This window comes from Haematobia irritans, chromosome 5 (genome assembly GCF_050003625.1).
Source record: "Haematobia irritans isolate KBUSLIRL chromosome 5, ASM5000362v1, whole genome shotgun sequence".
NCBI lineage: Eukaryota > Metazoa > Arthropoda > Insecta > Diptera > Muscidae > Haematobia > Haematobia irritans.
Genome location: NC_134401.1, coordinates 160,702,686 through 160,722,839, shown reverse-complemented (window position 1 = coordinate 160,722,839; position 20,154 = coordinate 160,702,686). Strand labels below are relative to the sequence as shown.

The window sequence follows — 20,154 nt, the reverse complement described above, 5'->3', positions numbered from 1 at the left end:
AAAATACTCCAGCAACTCCATTGAATCCCCCGTCTAAACCACTACAAATAAACTTAATTACATTTAATACAGCTTCCTCTGTTCCGCATCCACGCCTAAATCCATATTGATTCTCATAAAGCAAATTATTCGATTCACAGTATGTATATAATTTATCATAGATAATCTTTTCAAAAATCTTGTCTATTGTTGACAATACGGCCACTGGTCTGAAGTTAGATACGTCACTAGCATTCACTATTTTGGGTATAGGAACAATTCTATGTAATTTCAAAATGTCTGGATATATCGATAAACTGATCATCCCATTGAAAATTTTTGCTAAGAAAGGTGAAACTATTTCACTGCATTCTTTGAGGAATATGGAAGAAATGCCGTCATGTCCTGGACTCTTACCTGCCTTCAGATTCTCTATAACTTCCATAATACAGTTGTTATCGACTTGTTCAATGGAAAATACGGAATCTATATCACCTGACAATGTATGGAAAATATTAATGTTATCCCCAGGATCAACTAAAATTCCTCGCCTCAAACTCATTACAGAATCTAAAAAGTATGTATTGAGTGCATTCGCCTTATCCAAGTTATTTGAAATCCTTCTTCCTTGTACGTCTTTAAGTTCTAGTTCTTTATGCCCCTTTTTCCCTAGAACCTCATTAATAAAATTCCATCCCCTTTTGGGATCATTTGCTGCCCTGTCAATATTCTCTGCATAATACGCCTCTCTACTTCTCTTGTTGGCAATACTAATTATTCTACTAATCCTCTTTAAGGAATCCTGTATCGCCTCATTTCCTCTTTCCTTCTTTCTCCTCTTCAGCAATTTAAACTTAATCGTTATCAAATGCTGTAAATTTACATTTATCCATGGGGTCATCATAAACCTAGCATGTTTCAAAGTTTTACTGACTGTTGTTGAATATGCAATAGCACCTTGTATACAAGATGTTAATCTGTCTGTCTGATCCTGTACATTCAGTGAACCAAAGTCAGGAGACAACTCATCTGATAAGTAACGTTTGGCCTTTTGGTAGTCACACTTAGTTTTCATTACCTCCACAAAATCATTTCTCATAATCTTACTTTTTATCTTGCAAAAAACTAAATTATGGTCTGAAATATCACATTCCACAGAGTCAACATCGACTCTCTCTACAAAATTGGAAAACACATGATCAATGCAAGTATTACTTAAAGGTCTTGTAACCATCTCATGAGCATTCTCACATCCAAAACTCTGAAAGAGATCCAGCATTTCGTTATAATAAGAGCTGTGATAACGATCTATATTAGTATCTCCAACCAAAACTATTGGACTTCCAGCGTGATCATTCAACATTGATTCCAGTGTAAACTTAAATTGTTCAACAGAACATTTCTGAGAACGATAAAAAGTTAAAAATTTCATTGGTCTTGCATTAACTTTAAAGTTTAATAAGGAAATAGCAATAATATCCAAAAACGATTCACTTTTGCAATAATCTACAGTATATACCCATTTATCCCTTACATAAACCGATGTTCCTCCATACCCATCTTCTCTACAACAATGAACTACCTTATAACCAGGAATCGAATAAATTTGAGTGATTGCATTTTGAAACCAAGTCTCTTGAATTGCTATTATATCCGGTAAAATAGGGATACTCGATAGTAATCCTTTCAAACGATTGAATTTATTAATAGATGAAACGCTTCTGCTATTCAAACTTACTATTGTGAAATAAGATTGCTTTAAATTACAAATATTCTTTTGGAAAGATTGAAAACTTTTAAAATATTTATTTTTATTTAACATTAATATCAAAAAATAGAAAATTTAATTCAAAATAATATATTTAAACAGAAAATCATGATGTTAAATAATCATCATCTTCCTCGCCATTCTCCCGATCTTCTGTCTCCGCACCTCTTGCCATCACCTCAGATCTTCTCTTCCAATGCCTATTTGTAGTAGCGTTCAAAAGCATTGTGTCAACGTCATCTTCACATCTTAATAATTGAGGTCTTGAAATATTAGTTTTTTTACAATATACTCTCCCGTTGCGAGAATAAATTTGTTGGTAACCAATCGTTTTCAATGTTTTTGCATGATGTAACAAATTCATATTTTCTTTGCTCAAAAAGTCATTTATATATACATTTTTTGTTTTCTCATCTTCTTTAAGTTTATTTTTTGCTTCCATTATTTTTTCCTTTTCTGCTTTAGTAGTAAATTTCACCACAATAGTTTTCTTTTCATTTTGTCTCTTATTTCCAATAACGTAAACATCTTCAATAGCATTTTTCTCCAGATTTACACCAATAGTTTTCGATAGATTCATTACAGCACTCCTCGGATTTTCATCGCTACCGATTTTCATTCCACTAATTAAACAATCATTTCTAACTCGATAATTATTTAAATCCTTTACTGAATCTTTTAAAGCTTTGTTTTCTGTTTTCAATTGTTTGTTTTGTTTTTCCAGCTGTGATATTTTCTTTTTGTTTTCATTCACGTCTTTCATGATTTCATCAAATTTTTCTGACATATATATTATTGACTCAGACAGCTGATCTAGTTTATCAAGTTTTTTCAATTGCTTTAACTCAGTTTTTATTGTTTTCAATTCATTCTTTATGTCACTCTCTTTCTCTCTTTCACTGTCATCATCCTCTTCCTCTCTGCAATATTCGCACTCAAATGTCTCACTCTCGTTATCAATTAACATCTCAAACTCTCTCTTCGTTAAATCAGTGCAGCTGAGGTGAAATGTTTTCTCGCACTTATCACATTTTATGTAATTTTGCGTTTCTTCTTTAATAACTTTCTTGCACTTGAGACAATTTATTTTCGTTTTTACCAAACTACTACGAACAGTTCTTTTGGGCATTTTATTTCTGTTTGAGCACAGGAACTTATACTTGAATTTTAAAAAGTCTCAATGATTAAACGTTAACGTTTCAATGAAAAATTCAAATAATTGTTAGAGGCGATGAGAACACAGTTGAAAAACACGTCCGATCAGTAGGGTTGCCAACTTAGCATATAAAAAATTTGATTTTTTTAGGATTTTCATCAAAATTTTGATTTTTGAGGGGTGGTCACGAATTAACCTCCTTTTGGCTCTAGGACGCATATTTAAGGAGATATGGCCAATTTAAGTTTTTCATATAAAAAATTTGATTTTTTTAGGATTTTCATCAAAATTTTGATTTTTGGGGGGTGGTCATGAATTAACCTCCTTTTGGCTCTAGGACGCATATTTAAGGAGATATGGCCAATTTAAGTTTTTCATATAAAAAATTTGATTTTTTGAGGTTTTTCATCAAAATTTTGATTTTTGGGGGGTGGTCACGAATTAACCTCCTTTTGGCTCTAGGACGCATATTTAAGGAGATATGGCCAATTTAAGTTTTTCATATAAAAAATTTGATTTTTTTAGGATTTTCATCAAAATTTTCAAAAATTTTTGTTTTTGAGGGGTGGACACGAATTAACCTCCTTTTGGCTCTAGGACGCATATTTAAGGAGATATGGTCAATTTAAGTTTTTCATATAAAAAATTTGATTTTTTTAGGATTTTCATCAAAATTTTGATTTTTGAGGGGTGGTCACGAATTAACCTCCTTTTGGCTCTAGGACGCTTATTTAAGGAGATATGGCCAATTTAAGTTTTTCATATAAAAAATTTGATTTTTTTAGGATTTTCATCAAAATTTTGATTTTTGGGGGGAGGTCATGAATTAACCTCCTTTTGGCTCTAGGACGCATATTTAAGGAGATATGGCCAATTTAAGTTTTTCATATAAAAAATTTGATTTTTTTAGGATTTTCATCAAAATTTTGATTTTTGGGGGGTGGTCATGAATTAACCTCCTTTTGGCTCTAGGACGCATATTTAAGGAGATATGGCCAATTTAAGTTTTTCATATAAAAAATTTGATTTTTTTAGGATTTTCATCAAAATTTTGATTTTTGGGGGGTGGTCATGAATTAACCTCCTTTTGGCTCTAGGACGCATATTTAAGGAGATATGGCCAATTTAAGTTTTTCATATAAAAAATTTGATTTTTTTAGGATTGTCATCAAAATTTTGATTTTTGGGGGGCGGTCATGAATTAACCTCCTTTTGGCTCTAGGACGCATATTTAAGGAGATATGGCCAATTTAAGTTTTTCATATAAAAAATTTGATTTTTTTAGGATTTTCATCAAAATTTTGATTTTTGGGGGGTGGTCATGAATTAAGGTCCTCTTGGCTCTAGGACGCATATTTAAGGAGATATGGCCAATTTAAGTTTTTCATATAAAAAATTTGATTTTTTTAGGATTTTCATCAAAATTTTGATTTTTGGGGAGTGGTCACGAATTAACCTCCTTTTGGCTCTAGGACGCATATTTAAGGAGATATGGCCAATTTAAGTTTTTCATATAAAAAATTTGATTTTTTTAGGATTTTCATCAAAATTTTGATTTTTGGGGGGTGGTCATGAATTAACCTCCTTTTGGCTCTAGGACGCATATTTAAGGAGATATGGCCAATTTAAGTTTTTCATATAAAAAATTTGATTTTTTTAGGATTTTCATCAAAATTTTGATTTTTGAGGGGTGGTCACGAATTAACCTCCTTTTGGCTCTAGGAGGCATATTTAAGGAGATATGGCCAATTTAAGTTTTTCATATAAAAAATTTGATTTTTTTAGGATTTTCATCAAAATTTTGATTTTTGGGGGGTGGTCATGAATAAACCTCCTTTTGGCTCTAGGACGCATATTTAAGGAGATATGGCCAATTTAAGTTTTTCATATAAAAATTTTGATTTTTTTAGGATTTTCATCAAAATTTTGATTTTTGGAGGGTGGTCACGAATTAACCTCCTTTTGGCTCTAGGACGCATATTTAAGGAGATATGGCCAATTTAAGTTTTTCATATAAAAAATTTGATTTTTTTAGGATTTTCATCAAAATTTTCAAAAAATTTTGTTTTTGAGGGGTGGTCACGAATTAACCTTCTTTTGGCTCTAGGACGCATATTTAAGGAGATATGGCCAATTTAAGTTTTTCATATAAAAAATTTGATTTTTTTAGGATTTTCATCAAAATTTTGATTTTTGAGGGGTGGTCACGAATTAACCTCCTTTTGGCTCTAGGACGCTTATTTAAGGAGATATGGCCAATTTAAGTTTTTCATATAAAAAATTTGATTTTTTTAGGATTTTCATCAAAATTTTGATTTTTGGGGGGTGGTCATGAATTAACCTCCTTTTGGCTCTAGGACGCATATTTAAGGAGATATGGCCAATTTAAGTTTTTCATATAAAAAATTTGATTTTTTTAGGATTTTCATCAAAATTTTGATTTTTGGGGGGTGGTCATGAATTAACCTCCTTTTGGCTCTAGGACGCATATTTAAGGAGATATGGCCAATTTAAGTTTTTCATATAAAAAATTTGATTTTTTTAGGATTGTCATCAAAATTTTGATTTTTGGGGGGCGGTCATGAATTAAGGTCCTTTTGGCTCTAGGACGCATATTTAAGGAGATATGGCCAATTTAAGTTTTTCGTATAAAAAATTTGATTTTTTTAGGATTTTCATCAAAATTTTGATTTTTGGGGGGTGGTCATGAATTAAGGTCCTTTTGGCTCTAGGACGCATATTTAAGGAGATATGGCCAATTTAAGTTTTTCATATAAAAAATTTGATTTTTTTAGGATTTTCATCAAAATTTTGATTTTTGGGGGGTGGTCATGAATAAACCTCCTTTTGGCTCTAGGACGCATATTTAAGGAGATATGGCCAATTTAAGTTTTTCATATAAAAATTTTGATTTTTTTAGGATTTTCATCAAAATTTTGATTTTTGGGGAGTGGTCACGAATTAACCTCCTTTTGGCTCTAGGACGCATATTTAAGGAGATATGGCCAATTTAAGTTTTTCATATAAAAAATTTTATCTTTTGAGGTTTTTCATCAAAATTTTGATTTTTGAGGGGTGGTCACGAATTAACCTCCTTTTGGCTCTAGGACGCATATTTAAGGAGATATGGCCAATTTAAGTTTTTCATATAAAAAATTTGATTTTTTTAGGATTTTCATCAAAATTTTGATTTTTGAGGGGTGGTCACGAATTAACCTCCTTTTGGCTCTAGGACGCATATTTAAGGAGATATGCCCAATTTAAGTTTTTCATATAAAAAATTTGATTTTTTTAGGATTTTCATCAAAATTTTGATTTTTGGGGGGTGGTCATGAATAAACCTCCTTTTGGCTCTAGGACGCATATTTAAGGAGATATGGCCAATTTAAGTTTTTCATATAAAAAATTTGATTTTTTTAGGATTTTCATCAAAATTTTGATTTTTGAGGGGTGGTCACGAATTAACCTCCCTTTGGCTCTAGGACGCATATTTAAGGAGATATGGCCAATTTAAGTTTTTCATATAAAAAATTTGATTTTTTTAGGATTTTCATCAAAATTTTCAAAAAATTTTGTTTTTGAGGGGTGGTCACGAATTAACCTCCTTTTGGCTCTAGGACGCATATTTAAGGAGATATGGCCAATTTAAGTTTTTCATATAAAAAATTTGATTTTTTTAGGATTTTCATCAAAATTTTGATTTTTGAGGGGTGGTCACGAATTAACCTCCTTTTGGCTCTAGGACGCATATTTAAGGAGATATGGCCAATTTAAGTTTTTCATATAAAAAATTTGATTTTTTTAGGATTTTCATCAAAATTTTGATTTTTGGGGAGTGGTCACGAATTAACCTCCTTTTGGCTCTAGGACGCATATTTAAGGAGATATGGCCAATTTAAGTTTTTCATATAAAAAATTTTATCTTTTGAGGTTTTTCATCAAAATTTTGATTTTTGAGGGGTGGTCACGAATTAACCTCCTTTTGGCTCTAGGACGCATATTTAAGGAGATATGGCCAATTTAAGTTTTTCATATAAAAAATTTGATTTTTTTAGGATTTTCATCAAAATTTTGATTTTTGAGGGGTGGTCACGAATTAACCTCCTTTTGGCTCTAGGACGCATATTTAAGGAGATATGGCCAATTTAAGTTTTTCATATAAAAAATTTGATTTTTTTAGGATTTTCATCAAAATTTTGATTTTTGGGGGGTGGTCATGAATAAACCTCCTTTTGGCTCTAGGACGCATATTTAAGGAGATATGGCCAATTTAAGTTTTTCATATAAAAAATTTGATTTTTTGAGGTTTTTCATCAAAATTTTGATTTTTGGGGGGTGGTCATGAATTAAGGTCCTTTTGGCTCTAGGACGCATATTTAAGGAGATATGGCCAATTTAAGTTTTTCATATAAAAAATTTGATTTTTTAGGATTCTCATCAAAATTTTGATTTTTGGGGGGTGGTCATGAATTAAGGTCCTTTTGGCTCTAGGACGCATATTTAAGGAGATATGGCCAATTTAAGTTTTTCATATAAAAAATTTGATTTTTTTAGGATTTTCATCAAAATTTTGATTTTTGAGGGGTGGTCATGAATTAAGGTCCTTTTGGCTCTAGGACGCATATTTAAGGAGATATGGCCAATTTAAGTTTTTCATATAAAAAATTTGATTTTTTGAGTTTTTTCATCAAAATTTTGATTTTTGGGGGTGGTCACGAATTAACCTCCTTTTGGCTCTAGGACGCATATTTAAGGAGATATGCCCAATTTAAGTTTTTCATATAAATAATTTGATTTTTTTAGGATTTTCATCAAAACTTTCAAAAAATTTTGTTTTTGAGGGGTGGTCACGAATTAACCTCCTTTTGGCTCTAGGACGCATATTTAAGGAGATATGGCCAATTTAAGTTTTTCATATAAAAAATTTGATTTTTTGAGGATTTTCATCAAAATTTTGATTTTTGGGGGGTGGTCATGAATTAAGGTCCTTTTGGCTCTAGGACGCATATTTAAGGAGATATGGCCAATTTAAGTTTTTCATATAAAAAATTTGATTTTTTTAGGATTTTCATCAAAATTTTGATTTTTGGGGGGTGGTCACGAATTAACCTCCTTTTGGCTCTAGGGCGCATATTTAAGGAGATATGGTCAATTTAAGTTTTTCATATAAAAAATTTGATTTTTTTAGGATTTTCATCAAAACTTTGATTTTTGGGGGGTGGTCATGAATAAACCTCCTTTTGGCTCTAGGACGCATATTTAAGGAGATATGGCCAATTTAAGTTTTTCATATAAAAAATTTGATTTTTTTAGGATTTTCATCAAAATTTTGATTTTTGAGGGGTGGTCACGAATTAACCTCCCTTTGGCTCTAGGACGCATATTTAAGGAGATATGGCCAATTTAAGTTTTTCATATAAAAAATTTGATTTTTTTAGGATTTTCATCAAAATTTTGATTTTTGGGGGGTGGTCATGAATTAAGGTCCTTTTGGCTCTAGGACGCATATTTAAGGAGATATGGCCAATTTAAGTTTTTCATATAAAAAATTTGATTTTTTTAGGATTTTCATCAAAATTTTGATTTTTGGGGGGTGGTCATGAATTAACCTCCTTTTGGCTCTAGGACGCATATTTAAGGAGATATGGCCAATTTAAGTTTTTCATATAAAAAATTTGATTTTTTTAGGATTATCATCAAAATTTTGATTTTTGGGGGGTGGTCATGAATTAAGGTCCTTTTGGCTCTAGGACGCATATTTAAGGAGATATGGCCAATTTAAGTTTTTCATATAAAAAATTTGATTTTTTTAGGATTTTCATCAAAATTTTGATTTTTGAGGGGTGGTCATGAATTAAGGTCCTTTTGGCTCTAGGACGCATATTTAAGGAGATATGGCCAATTTAAGTTTTTCATATAAAAAATTTGATTTTTTTAGGATTTTCATCAAAATTTTGATTTTTGGGGGGTGGTCATGAATTAACCTCCTTTTGGCTCTAGGACGCATATTTAAGGAGATATGGCCAATTTAAGTTTTTCATATAAAAAATTTGATTTTTTTAGGATTTTCATCAAAATTTTGATTTTTGGGGGGTGGTCATGAATTAACCTCCTTTTGGCTCTAGGACGCATATTTAAGGAGATATGGCCAATTTAAGTTTTTCATATAAAAAATTTGATTTTTTAGGATTTTCATCAAAATTTTGATTTTTGAGGGGTGGTCACGAATTAACCTCCTTTTGGCTCTAGGACGCATATTTAAGGAGATATGGCCAATTTAAGTTTTTCATATAAAAAATTTGATTTTTTTAGGATTTTCATCAAAATTTTGATTTTTGGGGAGTGGTCACGAATTAACCTCCTTTTGGCTCTAGGACGCATATTTAAGGAGATATGGCCAATTTAAGTTTTTCATATAAAAAATTTTATCTTTTGAGGTTTTTCATCAAAATTTTGATTTTTGAGGGGTGGTCACGAATTAACCTCCTTTTGGCTCTAGGACGCATATTTAAGGAGATATGGCCAATTTAAGTTTTTCATATAAAAAATTTGACTTTTTTAGGATTCTCATCAAAATTTTGATTTTTGAGGGGTGGTCACGAATTAACCTCCTTTTGGCTCTAGGACGCATATTTAAGGAGATATGGCCAATTTAAGTTTTTCATATAAAAAATTTGATTTTTTTAGGATTTTCATCAAAATTTTGATTTTTGGGGGGTGGTCATGAATTAACCTCCTTTTGGCTCTAGGACGCATATTTAAGGAGATATGGCCAATTTAAGTTTTTCATATAAAAAATTTGATTTTTTGAGGTTTTTCATCAAAATTTTGATTTTTGGGGGGTGGTCACGAATTAACCTCCTTTTGGCTCTAGGACGCATATTTAAGGAGATATGGCCAATTTAAGTTTTTCATATAAAAAATTTGATTTTTTTAGGATTTTCATCAAAATTTTGATTTTTGGGGGGTGGTCATGAATTAACCTCCTTTTGGCTCTAGGACGCATATTTAAGGAGATATGGCCAATTTAAGTTTTTCATATAAAAAATTTGATTTTTTTAGGATTTTCATCAAAATTTTGATTTTTGGGGGGGTGGTCATGAATTAACCTCCTTTTGGCTCTAGGACGCATATTTAAGGAGATATGGCCAATTTAAGTTTTTCATATAAAAAATTTGATTTTTTTAGGATTGTCATCAAAATTTTGATTTTTGGGGGGTGGTCATGAATTAAGGTCCTTTTGGCTCTAGGACGCATATTTAAGGAGATATGGCCAATTTAAGTTTTTCATATAAAAAATTTGATTTTTTTAGGATTTTCATCAAAATTTTGATTTTTGGGGGGTGGTCATGAATTAAGGTCCTTTTGGCTCTAGGACGCATATTTAAGGAGATATGGCCAATTTAAGTTTTTCATATAAAAAATTTGATTTTTTTAGGATTTTCATCAAAATTTTGATTTTTGGGGGGTGGTCATGAATAAACCTCCTTTTGGCTCTAGGACGCATATTTAAGGAGATATGGCCAATTTAAGTTTTTCATATAAAAAATTTGATTTTTTAGGATTGTCATCAAAAAAATTTTGATTTTTGGGGGGTGGTCACGAATTAACCTCCTTTTGGCTCTAGGACGCATATTTAAGGAGATATGGCCAATTTAAGTTTTTCATATAAAAAATTTGATTTTTTTAAGATTTTCATCAAAATTTTCAAAAATTTTGATTTTTGAGGGGTGGTCACGAATTAACCTCCTTTTGGCTCTAGGACGCATATTTAAGGAGATATGGCCAATTTAAGTTTTTCATATAAAAAATTTGATTTTTTTAGGATTTTCATCAAAATTTTGATTTTTGGGGAGTGGTCACGAATTAACCTCCTTTTGGCTCTAGGACGCATATTTAAGGAGATATGGCCAATTTAAGTTTTTCATATAAAAAATTTTATCTTTTGAGGTTTTTCATCAAAATTTTGATTTTTGAGGGGTGGTCACGAATTAACCTCCTTTTGGCTCTAGGACGCATATTTAAGGAGATATGGCCAATTTAAGTTTTTCATATAAAAAATTTGATTTTTTTAGGATTTTCATCAAAATTTTGATTTTTGAGGGGTGGTCACGAATTAACCTCCTTTTGGCTCTAGGACGCATATTTAAGGAGATATGGCCAATTTAAGTTTTTCATATAAAAAATTTGATTTTTTTTAGGGTTTTCATCAAAATTTTGATTTTTGATTTTTTTAGGATTTTCATCAAAATTTTGATTTTTGAGGGGTGGTCACGAATTAACCTCCCTTTGGCTCTAGGACGCATATTTAAGGAGATATGGCCAATTTAAGTTTTTCATATAAAAAATTTGATTTTTTTAGGATTTTCATCAAAATTTTGATTTTTGGGGGGTGGTCATGAATTAACCTCCTTTTGGCTCTAGGACGCATATTTAAGGAGATATGGCCAATTTAAGTTTTTCATATAAAAAATTTGATTTTTTTAGGATTTTCATCAAAATTTTGATTTTTGGGGGGGTGGTCATGAATTAACCTCCTTTTGGCTCTAGGACGCATATTTAAGGAGATATGGCCAATTTAAGTTTTTCATATAAAAAATTTGATTTTTTTAGGATTGTCATCAAAATTTTGATTTTTGGGGGGTGGTCATGAATTAAGGTCCTTTTGGCTCTAGGACGCATATTTAAGGAGATATGGCCAATTTAAGTTTTTCATATAAAAAATTTGATTTTTTTAGGATTTTCATCAAAATTTTGATTTTTGAGGGGTGGTCATGAATTAACCTCCTTTTGGCTCTAGGACGCATATTTAAGGAGATATGGCCAATTTAAGTTTTTCATATAAAAAATTTGATTTTTTGAGGTTTTTCATCAAAATTTTGATTTTTGGGGGGGTGGTCACGAATTAACCTCCTTTTGGCTCTAGGACGCATATTTAAGGAGATATGGCCAATTTAAGTTTTTCATATAAAAAATTTGATTTTTTTAGGATTGTCATCAAAATTTTGATTTTTGGGGGGTGGTCATGAATTAAGGTCCTTTTGGCTCTAGGACGCATATTTAAGGAGATATGGCCAATTTAAGTTTTTCATATAAAAAATTTGATTTTTTGAGGTTTTTCATCAAAATTTTGATTTTTGGGGGGTGGTCACGAATTAACCTCCTTTTGGCTCTAGGACGCATATTTAAGGAGATATGGCCAATTTAAGTTTTTCATATAAAAAATTTGATTTTTTGAGGTTTTTCATCAAAATTTTGATTTTTGGGGGGTGGTCACGAATTAACCTCCTTTTGGCTCTAGGACGCATATTTAAGGAGATATGGCCAATTTAAGTTTTTCATATAAAAAATTTGATTTTTTTAGGATTTTCATCAAAATTTTCAAAAAATTTTGTTTTTGAGGGGTGGTCACGAATTAACCTCCTTTTGGCTCTAGGACGCATATTTAAGGAGATATGGCCAATTTAAGTTTTTCATATAAAAAATTTGATTTTTTTAGGATTTTCATCAAAATTTTGATTTTTGGGGGGTGGTCATGAATTAACCTCCTTTTGGCTCTAGGACGCATATTTAAGGAGATATGGCCAATTTAAGTTTTTCATATAAAAAATTTGATTTTTTTAGGATTTTCATCAAAATTTTGATTTTTGGGATTTTTTTAGGATTTTCATCAAAATTTTGATTTTTGGGGGGTGGTCATGAATTAATGTCCTTTTGGCTCTAGGACGCATATTTAAGGAGATATGGCCAATTTAAGTTTTTCATATAAAAAATTTTATTTTTTGAGGTTTTTCATCAAAATTTTGATTTTTGGGGGGTGGTCACGAATTAACCTCCTTTTGGCTCTAGGACGCATATTTAAGGAGATATGGCCAATTTAAGTTTGTCATATAAAAAATTTTATTTTTTTAGGATTTTCATCAAAATTTTGATGTTTGGGGGTGGTCATGAATTAACCTCCTTTTGGCTCTAGGACGCATATTTAAGGAGATATGGCCAATTTAAGTTTTTCATATAAAAAATTTGATTTTTTTAGGATTTTCATCAAAATTTTGATTTTTGAGGGGTGGTCACGAATTAACCTCCTTTTGGCTCTAGGACGCATATTTAAGGAGATATGGCCAATTTAAGTTTTTCATATAAAAAATTTGATTTTTTGAGGTTTTTCATCAAAATTTTGATTTTTGGGGGGTGGTCATGAATTAAGGTCCTTTTGGCTCTAGGACGCATATTTAAGGAGATATGGCCAATTTAAGTTTTTCATATAAAAAATTTGATTTTTTTAGGATTTTCATCAAAATTTTGATTTTTGGGGGGTGGTCATGAATTAACCTCCTTTTGGCTCTAGGACGCATATTTAAGGAGATATGGCCAATTTAAGTTTTTCATATAAAAAATTTGATTTTTTTAGGATTATCATCAAAATTTTGATTTTTGGGGGGTGGTCATGAATTAAGGTCCTTTTGGCTCTAGGACGCATATTTAAGGAGATATGGCCAATTTAAGTTTTTCATATAAAAAATTTGATTTTTTGAGGTTTTTCATCAAAATTTTGATTTTTGGGGGGTGGTCACGAATTAACCTCCTTTTGGCTCTAGGACGCATATTTAAGGAGATATGGCCAATTTAAGTTTTTCATATAAAAAATTTGATTTTTTTAGGATTTTCATCAAAATTTTCAAAAATTTTGTTTTTGAGGGGTGGTCACGAATTAACCTCCTTTTGGCTCTAGGACGCATATTTAAGGAGATATGGCCAATTTAAGTTTTTCATATAAAAAATTTGATTTTTTTAGGATTTTCATCAAAATTTTGATTTTTGGGGGGTGGTCATGAATTAACCTCCTTTTGGCTCTAGGACGCATATTTAAGGAGATATGGCCAATTTAAGTTTTTCATATAAAAAATTTGATTTTTTTAGGATTTTCATCAAAATTTTGATTTTTGGGGGGGTGGTCATGAATTAACCTCCTTTTGGCTCTAGGACGCATATTTAAGGAGATATGGCCAATTTAAGTTTTTCATATAAAAAATTTGATTTTTTTAGGATTGTCATCAAAATTTTGATTTTTGGGGGGTGGTCATGAATTAAGGTCCTTTTGGCTCTAGGACGCATATTTAAGGAGATATGGCCAATTTAAGTTTTTCATATAAAAAATTTGATTTTTTTAGGATTTTCATCAAAATTTTGATTTTTGGGGGGTGGTCATGAATTAAGGTCCTTTTGGCTCTAGGACGCATATTTAAGGAGATATGGCCAATTTAAGTTTTTCATATAAAAAATTTGATTTTTTTAGGATTTTCATCAAAATTTTGATTTTTGGGGGGTGGTCATGAATAAACCTCCTTTTGGCTCTAGGACGCATATTTAAGGAGATATGGCCAATTTAAGTTTTTCATATAAAAAATTTGATTTTTTAGGATTGTCATCAAAAAAATTTTGATTTTTGGGGGGTGGTCACGAATTAACCTCCTTTTGGCTCTAGGACGCATATTTAAGGAGATATGGCCAATTTAAGTTTTTCATATAAAAAATTTGATTTTTTTAAGATTTTCATCAAAATTTTCAAAAATTTTGATTTTTGAGGGGTGGTCACGAATTAACCTCCTTTTGGCTCTAGGACGCATATTTAAGGAGATATGGCCAATTTAAGTTTTTCATATAAAAAATTTGATTTTTTTAGGATTTTCATCAAAATTTTGATTTTTGGGGAGTGGTCACGAATTAACCTCCTTTTGGCTCTAGGACGCATATTTAAGGAGATATGGCCAATTTAAGTTTTTCATATAAAAAATTTTATCTTTTGAGGTTTTTCATCAAAATTTTGATTTTTGAGGGGTGGTCACGAATTAACCTCCTTTTGGCTCTAGGACGCATATTTAAGGAGATATGGCCAATTTAAGTTTTTCATATAAAAAATTTGATTTTTTTAGGATTTTCATCAAAATTTTGATTTTTGAGGGGTGGTCACGAATTAACCTCCTTTTGGCTCTAGGACGCATATTTAAGGAGATATGGCCAATTTAAGTTTTTCATATAAAAAATTTGATTTTTTTTAGGGTTTTCATCAAAATTTTGATTTTTGATTTTTTTAGGATTTTCATCAAAATTTTGATTTTTGAGGGGTGGTCACGAATTAACCTCCCTTTGGCTCTAGGACGCATATTTAAGGAGATATGGCCAATTTAAGTTTTTCATATAAAAAATTTGATTTTTTTAGGATTTTCATCAAAATTTTGATTTTTGGGGGGTGGTCATGAATTAACCTCCTTTTGGCTCTAGGACGCATATTTAAGGAGATATGGCCAATTTAAGTTTTTCATATAAAAAATTTGATTTTTTTAGGATTTTCATCAAAATTTTGATTTTTGGGGGGGTGGTCATGAATTAACCTCCTTTTGGCTCTAGGACGCATATTTAAGGAGATATGGCCAATTTAAGTTTTTCATATAAAAAATTTGATTTTTTTAGGATTGTCATCAAAATTTTGATTTTTGGGGGGTGGTCATGAATTAAGGTCCTTTTGGCTCTAGGACGCATATTTAAGGAGATATGGCCAATTTAAGTTTTTCATATAAAAAATTTGATTTTTTTAGGATTTTCATCAAAATTTTGATTTTTGAGGGGTGGTCATGAATTAACCTCCTTTTGGCTCTAGGACGCATATTTAAGGAGATATGGCCAATTTAAGTTTTTCATATAAAAAATTTGATTTTTTGAGGTTTTTCATCAAAATTTTGATTTTTGGGGGGGTGGTCACGAATTAACCTCCTTTTGGCTCTAGGACGCATATTTAAGGAGATATGGCCAATTTAAGTTTTTCATATAAAAAATTTGATTTTTTTAGGATTGTCATCAAAATTTTGATTTTTGGGGGGTGGTCATGAATTAAGGTCCTTTTGGCTCTAGGACGCATATTTAAGGAGATATGGCCAATTTAAGTTTTTCATATAAAAAATTTGATTTTTTGAGGTTTTTCATCAAAATTTTGATTTTTGGGGGGTGGTCACGAATTAACCTCCTTTTGGCTCTAGGACGCATATTTAAGGAGATATGGCCAATTTAAGTTTTTCATATAAAAAATTTGATTTTTTGAGGTTTTTCATCAAAATTTTGATTTTTGGGGGGTGGTCACGAATTAACCTCCTTTTGGCTCTAGGACGCATATTTAAGGAGATATGGCCAATTTAAGTTTTTCATATAAAAAATTTGATTTTTTTAGGATTTTCATCAAAATTTTCAAAAAATTTTGTTTTTGAGGGGTGGTCACGAATTAACCTCCTTTTGGCTCTAGGACGCATATTTAAGGAGATATGGCCAATTTAAGTTTTTCATATAAAAAATTTGATTTTTTTAGGATTTTCATCAAAATTTTGATTTTTGGGGGGTGGTCATGAATTAACCTCCTTTTGGCTCTAGGACGCATATTTAAGGAGATATGGCCAATTTAAGTTTTTCATATAAAAAATTTGATTTTTTTAGGATTTTCATCAAAATTTTGATTTTTGGGATTTTTTTAGGATTTTCATCAAAATTTTGATTTTTGGGGGGTGGTCATGAATTAATGTCCTTTTGGCTCTAGGACGCATATTTAAGGAGATATGGCCAATTTAAGTTTTTCATATAAAAAATTTTATTTTTTGAGGTTTTTCATCAAAATTTTGATTTTTGGGGGGTGGTCACGAATTAACCTCCTTTTGGCTCTAGGACGCATATTTAAGGAGATATGGCCAATTTAAGTTTGTCATATAAAAAATTTTATTTTTTTAGGATTTTCATCAAAATTTTGATGTTTGGGGGTGGTCATGAATTAACCTCCTTTTGGCTCTAGGACGCATATTTAAGGAGATATGGCCAATTTAAGTTTTTCATATAAAAAATTTGATTTTTTTAGGATTTTCATCAAAATTTTGATTTTTGAGGGGTGGTCACGAATTAACCTCCTTTTGGCTCTAGGACGCATATTTAAGGAGATATGGCCAATTTAAGTTTTTCATATAAAAAATTTGATTTTTTGAGGTTTTTCATCAAAATTTTGATTTTTGGGGGGTGGTCATGAATTAAGGTCCTTTTGGCTCTAGGACGCATATTTAAGGAGATATGGCCAATTTAAGTTTTTCATATAAAAAATTTGATTTTTTGAGGTTTTCATCAAAATTTTGATTTTTGGGGGGTGGTCACGAATTAACCTCCTTTTGGCTCTAGGACGCATATTTAAGGAGATATGGCCAATTTAAGTTTTTCATATAAAAAATTTGATTTTTTTAGGATTTTCATCAAAATTTTGATTTTTGGGGGGTGGCCAATTTAAGTTCTTCATATAAAAAATTTGATTTTTTGAGGTTTTTCATCAAAATTTTGATTTTTGGGGGGTGGTCATGAATTAAGGTCCTTTTGGCTCTAGGACGCATATTTAAGGAGATATGGCCAATTTAAGTTTTTCATATAAAAAATTTGATTTTTTTAGGATTTTCATCAAAATTTTGATTTTTGGGGGGTGGCCAATTTAAGTTTTTCATATAAAAAATTTGATTTTTTGAGGTTTTCATCAAAATTTTGATTTTTGGGGGGTGGTCACGAATTAACCTCCTTTTGGCTCTAGGACGCATATTTAAGGAGATATGGCCAATTTAAGTTTTTCATATAAAAAATTTGATTTTTTGAGGTTTTTCATCAAAATTTTGATTTTTGGGGGGTGGTCATGAATTAAGGTCCTTTTGGCTCTAGGACGCATATTTAAGGAGATATGGTCAATTTAAGTTTTTCATATAAAAAATTTGATTTTTTTAGGATTTTCATCAAAATTTTGATTTTTGGGGGGTGGTCATGAACTAACCTCCTTTTGGCTCTAGGACGCATATTTAAGGAGATATGGCCAATTTAACTTTTTCATATAAAAAATTTGATTTTTTGAGGTTTTTCATCAAAATTTTGATTTTTGGGGGGTGGTCATGAATTAAGGTCCTTTTGGCTCTAGGACGCACATTTAAGGAGATATGGCCAATTTAAGTTTTTCATATAAAAAATTTGATTTTTTTAGGATTTTCATCAAAATTTTGATTTTTGAGGGGTGGTCACGAATTAACCTCCTTTTGGCTCTAGGACGCATATTTAAGGAGATATGGCCAATTTAAGTTTTTCATATAAAAAATTTGATTTTGTGAGGTTTTTCATCAAAATTTTGATTTTTGGGGGGTGGTCACGAATTAACCTCCTTTTGGCTCTAGGACGCATATTTAAGGAGATATGGCCAATTTAAGTTTTTCATATAAAAATTTTGATTTTTTTAGGATTTTCATCAAAATTTTGATTTTTGGGGAGTGGTCACGAATTAACCTCCTTTTGGCTCTAGGACGCATATTTAAGGAGATATGGCCAATTTAAGTTTTTCATATAAAAAATTTGATTTTTTTAGGATTGTCATCAAAATTTTGATTTTTGGGGGGTGGTCATGAATTAAGGTCCTTTTGGCTCTAGGACGCATATTTAAGGAGATATGGCCAATTTAAGTTTTTCATATAAAAAATTTGATTTTTTTAGGATTTTCATCAAAATTTTGATTTTTGGGGGGTGGTCATGAATTAACCTCCTTTTGGCTCTAGGACGCATATTTAAGGAGATATGGCCAATTTAAGTTTTTCATATAAAAAATTTGATTTTTTTAGGATTTTCATCAAAATTTTGATTTTTGGGGGGTGGTCATGAATTAACCTCCTTTTGGCTCTAGGACGCATATTTAAGGAGATATGGCCAATTTAAGTTTTTCATATAAAAAATTTGATTTTTTTAGGATTGTCATCAAAATTTTGATTTTTGGGGGGTGGTCATGAATTAAGGTCCTTTTGGCTCTAGGACGCATATTTAAGGAGATATGGCCAATTTAAGTTTTTCATATAAAAAATTTGATTTTTTTAGGATTTTCATCAAAATTTTGATTTTTGAGGGGTGGTCATGAATTAAGGTCCTTTTGGCTCTAGGACGCATATTTAAGGAGATATGGCCAATTTAAGTTTTTCATATAAAAAATTTGATTTTTTGAGGTTTTTCATCAAAATTTTGATTTTTGGGGGGTGGTCACGAATTAACCTCCTTTTGGCTCTAGGACGCATATTTAAGGAGATATGGCCAATTTAAGTTTTTCATATAAAAAATTTGATTTTTTTAGGATTTTCATCAAAATTTTCAAAAATTTTTGTTTTTGAGGGGTGGACACGAATTAACCTCCTTTTGGCTCCAGGACGCATATTTAAGGAGATGGGCAATTTAAGTTTTTCATATAAAAAATTTGATTTTTTTAACGAATTAACCTCCTTTTGGCTCTAGGACGCTTATTTAAGGAGATATGGCCAATTTAAGTTTTTCATATAAAAAATTTGATTTTTTTAGGATTTTCATCAAAATTTTGATTTTTGGGGGGTGGTCATGAATTAACCTCCTTTTGGCTCTAGGACGCATATTTAAGGAGATATGGCCAATTTAAGTTTTTCATATAAAAAATTTGATTTTTTTAGGATTTTCATCAAAATTTTGATTTTTGGGGGGTGGTCATGAATTAACCTCCTTTTGGCTCTAGGACGCATATTTAAGGAGATATGGCCAATTTAAGTTTTTCATATAAAAAATTTGATTTTTTAAGGATTTTCATCAAAATTTTGATTTTTGGGGGGTGGTCATGAATTAAGGTCCTTTTGGCTCTAGGACGCATATTTAAGGAGATATGGCCAATTTAAGTTTTTCATATAAAAAATTTGATTTTTTTAGGATTTTCATCAAAATTTTGATTTTTGGGGAGTGGTCACGAATTAACCTCCTTTTGGCTCTAGGACGCATATTTAAGGAGATATGGCCAATTTAAGTTTTTCATATAAAAAATTTGATTTTTTTAGGATTTTCATCAAAATTTTGATTTTTGAGGGGTGGTCATGAATTAAGGTCCTTTTGGCTCTAGGACGCATATTTAAGGAGATATGGCCAATTTAAGTTTTTCATATAAAAAATTTGATTTTTTTAGGATTTTCATCAAAATTTTGATTTTTGGGGAGTGGTCACGAATTAACCTCCTTTTGGCTCTAGGACGCATATTTAAGGAGATATGGCCAATTTAAGTTTTTCATATAAAAAATTTTATCTTTTGAGGTTTTTCATCAAAATTTTGATTTTTGAGGGGTGGTCACGAATTAACCTCCTTTTGGCTCTAGGACGCATATTTAAGGAGATATGGCCAATTTAAGTTTTTCATATAAAAAATTTG

General features: G+C 30.8%; 1 protein-coding gene across 1 annotated transcript in view; it reads right to left on the bottom strand.

Moving 5' to 3' along the window:
- LOC142240154 (uncharacterized) overlaps window positions 1-20,154 on the bottom strand; it is a 104,566-nt gene that overhangs the window by 1,100 nt on the left and 83,312 nt on the right. Inside the window, exons 2-4 of the mRNA XM_075311860.1 lie at window positions 2,554-2,883; window positions 1,913-1,995; window positions 1-1,716 (exon numbers count right to left, since the gene is read on the bottom strand). The exon at window positions 1-1,716 is cut by the window's left edge and continues 784 nt beyond it. Of these exons, the coding sequence (XP_075167975.1) occupies window positions 1-1,716; window positions 1,913-1,995; window positions 2,554-2,883 (2,129 nt within the window). The remainder of the gene's footprint in view (window positions 1,717-1,912; window positions 1,996-2,553; window positions 2,884-20,154) is intronic.